Source organism: Monopterus albus, unplaced genomic scaffold (genome assembly GCF_001952655.1).
Source record: "Monopterus albus unplaced genomic scaffold, M_albus_1.0 scaffold139.1, whole genome shotgun sequence".
Taxonomy (NCBI): domain Eukaryota; kingdom Metazoa; phylum Chordata; class Actinopteri; order Synbranchiformes; family Synbranchidae; genus Monopterus; species Monopterus albus.
In genome coordinates, this window is record NW_018128019.1 from 222,898 (window position 1) to 228,373 (window position 5,476).

Sequence of the window (5,476 nt, forward strand, 5' to 3'; positions counted from 1 at the left end):
AAAGAGTGAGCACTGAATAACGCCGGCCTTATTGTTCAGTTATCACATCATGTTTCTCTGCAGTATTGTGCTCTTGGGCTGAGCTCTGTCTGGTGGCAGGTCAGTGCGTTCCTGTGAAGGCACCCCTCCACGTTTTATTGCAGTGTTTTGTGCCTAGTGAAGCCCACAACAGTCTTTACAAGCCTTTGCAGCTCCGCCTAACTCCATGGTCTGACCTGGTATGTTCTCTGCACTGCCAGCCTTTCTGACATTTCAACTTGTATGGCTGGCAACGCGCCCAGTGTCACTCCTGTTTGGCTGAGTGGGCATCCGGGTGCCAGGCAATGCAGTGGCACAGTATAGACAGCAAACCTGGCATGCTGGAATGGGCTGCCAAGAGCGGACACAATGAAGTGGCAGTTGAGCCATTCTCTGGCCAAAGGGCGTGAAGAACAATAGACAAGCGGAGCATTAAACCATTAGTAACCGACCTAGACTCTCTTAATTAAATCCTCTGCCACAGTGTGAGCATCTGCTGTTTTGTGTAGGTGGTTCATTTTTAAGAGCTATTGTACAAATTAAGCAGATCAGAGTAGTGCTGAAAATACTAGATTGATTATCAAGGGATCAACTGGAAATTTGAGGATCTTCTGCCATTCTCAGTTTTATATAATTGTCAATTGAATTTTTTTTTAAATTTTCACTATTTTCTTACAATTTATAGACTAAACCAATTGATTCATCAAAGAAAACTACTGACTACTAATGAATTGATAATAAATTAATTTGAATGGCTGCCATTTTGGCCAGGTCTCACTTGAAAAAGAGATCTTGATCTCAATGGGACCTAAAGGTTAAATAATTAATACTAACAACAATAAAAATCACAAAAATACTTATTTGCATCCTACAATCATAGTCAAACTGGATCCAGTCCATCCTGTCACATGTTTACATGCTAGCCAATAATATACTGTCTATTTGATCTCTCCGAGGTCTGTCAGTTATGCTGTCAGTGGATTTTAACATAGTGTTAAGGGGGGTGAACTCACTGGCAAGAATCTGGAAAGTTCCGGTGAGGAAGAAGCGTCCGCCCTTCTGCAAAGTGAAGAGCTGGCAGAAGAAGAGGAAGAGAGAGAGGCAGCTGAAGATGATGGATAGGATCATAAGAGCCTGGACTGCCTGGATCCACTCTGCAGGGGAAGAAGGAGAGTGTTATCAATAACTGACCCATAGTCATCATTAGCCGTTGAGCCAGAGCATAATTTATATATATTTAATAAGTGCATAAGAGGGAAGGGCTAAGAGGGAACAAATGGACAAGAATGTCAAAGTGTGCTTCCACCGGCCTCGCCTCTACTGACTGTAAATATCCTTTCAAAGAGAACTTAATGAGCTGGCCTCAGCCATGTTTACTTCTGGGACCATGTAATGGATCCCTAACAATGAAATCTAGGTATCTTGTTCCTAAAACCTCACATATGTCTAAATGTACTGTATCGATCGTTACTGCAAGGTCCTTTAAGGCCTGGCTGGTAGAAGCCATTAACCCATTACACACCTGTTAGGGAAGGCCATCTACTGAATCTTTTCCACCTCTCTGAGTGTGGTTGTGAGTTTTGACTATGTGTTTCTGTGCTTCATTTGTGCCGTCATGCCAGGAATCCCAGGATTTCCAAGCAGGGTCTATTTCTTGTCAGAGGGTTACGCACGCCGCCTTACTGATCTCTCAGGTTTCCTAAGCGTTCAGGCTTTCCCTCTCTGGATCCATCTGTTTAACAGTGGTCGCTGCTACTGGCGTGTTTTTGTGCATCTCACAAGCTACTCCGACCTGAAGGACTGCCACGATCTGTCATTGCACTTCACTCATTTGCTTCTGCTCTGTCCTTGTATCAGCAAATATTCCAAAAAGTCCATAAAAAGTGGTTTTATTCATCGGTAAACTCTGACATTTTAATCTCTGACATCGCTTCAACATTTTCAGGCTCTTGTGCCTCAGTAATTCTCTTTCATTATTTAAAACAAAAGCTCAGATCATAGATCTAAAGGTGAACAGAATCTGATTACACAGGGCTGTCATGTTAGAATATCAGTTACACAGTGCATCACGATGGTCACTGGCTCGAGGATGACATATGGGAGGAAGCATCACATGCTGTAAATATCCATCCATCCATCCACCAGAGCAACAATTAGATTCCACTGTGAGGATCCTGTTTTCAGATGTTACATAAGACTGTGTTAACACTGTGAGGGTGAAATGTTCATCGCTGTCCTATGAATAGTGCTTAGTTATAAACAAACACTACATCACTGCTTTCTGATAAGACAGACATCTTGTCCTCTTTCCTTCCTTCACTGACCACGAGTAGGAAACAATGACATGGGGCATTTCCTAGCATGAGGCGTGGTTTGGGGCTCAGAATATCACTGATAAGAAGGTAGGACTCATTCAAAATTCACATGAATGCCATGTTTTATTACAAAGCAGTAACTTCCCAGCTTCTGCTGGATCCTAACACTGTACTGTAATAGCAAACAGGAAAACAACAGTGGCTTCTCAGGTCCAAGACCCCAGTGCTCTGAACAGTGTCTCACTGTTTATGTATGGTGGGCCTGTGTGAGGCAGAGTATGCTCTTCCTCAGTATCTAATCTGAGAGGAAGTAAATTCTGTGAAATAATTTTCCTGGCTTTAAGGACTTGGTTATTTAGTCAAGCTCAGCATGTGATGTCTGTGACATAAATATCTCTCACCTAACAAAACCAAATGCAACAGGAAACTCAAAAATATCAGAAATACCCTAAAAATAACTACGATGACTATGATTCATTTGAGAAGGAACTTGATTGCTCAGCAAGGCTTCAAAAATCCCCTTTTAAACCCGGTCTTGTCCCCTTGCTGACGGCAGACCTCTAGCTTCTATCACCCAAAGCTGAAGCACAAACACACACGCTTTCTTAAATAAACACTGTGCGTCAGTGTGCTATTGAAAACAAGTCAAACAAACTGGCTGCGCCATCAAACTACCTGGCAGAGTTTGCAGGCACAGCTGCCCTGAGAAAACACACACTGGCTGAGCATGGCTTATTCTGGACAAATGACATCACCCCGCCACAGGCAGCAGCTCCTGCACTAGTGTGACGACGCATTTAATAGCAAAACATGCACTTAGTCAACAGCGATCACACACCGAATTGTCACTGAATCATTCATTTTATTGCAATTTAGTTTTCAAAAACTGTGGAATCTAATTATTCGTTGTTTAGTGCCTATGTCATTCTAATTCAGATATGTGGAGGTGACTGATTCCATCTAAATAAATCTCTTAACACTGCAGCTGCTGCCTTTAAATTGACCTTATGATCCCTGCAAGCTAACATTGGACACGATGAGCTGACACTGGGCGTGACCCCCACCATCTGCATGCTATGTTCTGCACGCGGTAGTCCTGCATACACACATAGATCTATAACTTTAAATACCCTCTGCTGCCCCACCCTGCTCGTCCACAGCTCCATAACCCCTGTCACTATGGACTTCTAACACGGGACCTGAATATGGACATCACACCACAACTATTTATACAGCGGCAGCCTATCAGCTAGACCCTCCAAACAACACTGTAACATTCTCTGCCCTAGATGGCACCAGAGTCCCAGAGGAGCTGCGACACACCCACATCATCAACATTGGCAGATGTTAGATTTCAGCAAGTCATTTTCTAAAGTTCACATTATTCATGTGGGTTTACAATCATTTAATTGCTATCATTCTTTTTAGTCAAGTCACATGGCTGAAAACTAATGTAAACCCTGATTTATTGCTGGAAGACATAGTGAGAATAATCAAAGCTTCAGATTCATGATTGAAATGTCCAGTATTAGGCACTGTAGCACAGAAGTAGGTGAAGTAGACTGACCTCCAGTTGATGCTGGGCTACAGTGGTATCCAGCAGCAGCAGTAGTAGTGCAGTTTCGCCAGAGGTCTGAGGTGCTGGTTTCATTGGTAGTCCATACCTGGTGTCAGCAATGTATGATTAGGTCAGTCATGTGAAAAACAGCAGCCAATGGGTCAGAAAATAAAATTCCAAATGCTAGTATTATGTTAATACTAATCAACAATACATCTGAAATTGTACAAAAGCAAAAAATCAGTTCTTTCTGTGGAGAATTAGATTTATAGAATAGAATCATATTCATTCATAATCTTCTTTAAAGTGTTCCTTTACGATTAGCTGAGGATTGTCACCGATGTATTTGTTTTATAAATGACGTCAAATTTTAAAGGGAATGATGAAATTTCATAAGAGCAAAAAAGAAAATTTTACTCACGCTGACAATTGTTGACACAAACAGGAGAACCAGTGCAGCGATGTGCAGGAAGATGATTCCCAGTAGTAGGAGCAGCATCTTTTCAGACGATCTGAACAGTAATGAGAAGAGGAGACAGTGTGACCGTCAGTATACGAGTGTGTGCTCGTCTGCCTGTTTGGTGAGACATGGGTGTGTCGCTGCAGCACGTTCAGCACAGACAGTCTGTAGAGAAACTTCACCAGAACCTGTCGGATGGCAGGGTCCGCCTTTATACATTACCAATAAAACATTAATCGAGAGAGTCATTGCTATAATAATATAGTAAAAGTATTAATATTCCTCATTTAGGAACATGCTTCGAACGCCTTTTGTTTGTTTAGTGGACGTTTAAGATAACCCCAGGGACTACAACCATGGAGGAAAAGCTTTGCTGTTTTCAAAATGCATTTTTCTTGTCTGACATTTCTTTCCTTTTAATTTGGCTTTAAATCGCCGTCGTGAGTCATCTACAAAATAATTCCACTAACGACCAGTGATCTATTCAAAAGTAAAATAACCGGTTAAAAGAAGGAAGGGAAGTAAAATTCCATGCAGCTTGAGTGTATTTGTCAAACAAAATTATTTCTTAGTGACCAGATAAGATTAACACCAGGCTTTGTGAGACTGCAGCTCAATCCTGTTTGTGCGCGTAACGGAGAGGTCTGCATCCCCGCGAAAAGCGCGTTTCCTTTCCTTTCCTTTCCTTTCCTTTCATCCATCAGCACAGACTGTGAGTGTAGCTCAATCTAAAGAAGTTTAGAAAAGACCAAAGTTCACTTACTTCGAGCAGGGAGCTGGTATTTCCGGAAAAAGAGGTTCAGGCTCGCAAGAAGCAAAAGCAAGTAAAAGAGTCCAACAGCGGTAGTTCCTCGGTCCTAAAAGTGGCTCTCAGACTAGATTGATGCCAGGGTTTACGTGCTGTTATAAAGTGTCTCATTATGGAAGAACAACGCCCTGCGTGCGTCCCTACGTCATGGAGTGACCCTCTGATCCACAGCCAAGGTTCCCAATATAGTTCCGCCATGCGTAATAGCGCACGGGTTGCTTGGTTACTAACTTGCTGTAGTGACCTGACTGAACATTGTTTGTCTGTAGTGGTAACTAAGAGGAGCTATCTGGATGTTTTTTTTTTTTCTCTTGACA

At 42.3% G+C, this 5,476-nt stretch overlaps 1 protein-coding gene across 1 annotated transcript in view; it reads right to left on the reverse strand.

Annotated features, from left to right (window-relative positions):
- The window catches only part of pmp22b (peripheral myelin protein 22b), a 5,514-nt gene extending 270 nt beyond the window's left edge, over positions 1–5,244 (reverse strand). Inside the window, exons 1-4 of the mRNA XM_020613860.1 lie at positions 5,115–5,244; positions 4,313–4,403; positions 3,901–3,997; positions 1,005–1,172 (exon numbers count right to left, since the gene is read on the reverse strand). Coding sequence (XP_020469516.1) covers positions 1,005–1,172; positions 3,901–3,997; positions 4,313–4,390 — 343 coding nt within the window. The 5' untranslated portion in view covers positions 4,391–4,403; positions 5,115–5,244. The remainder of the gene's footprint in view (positions 1–1,004; positions 1,173–3,900; positions 3,998–4,312; positions 4,404–5,114) is intronic.
- Positions 5,245–5,476: the final 232 nt, after the last annotated feature.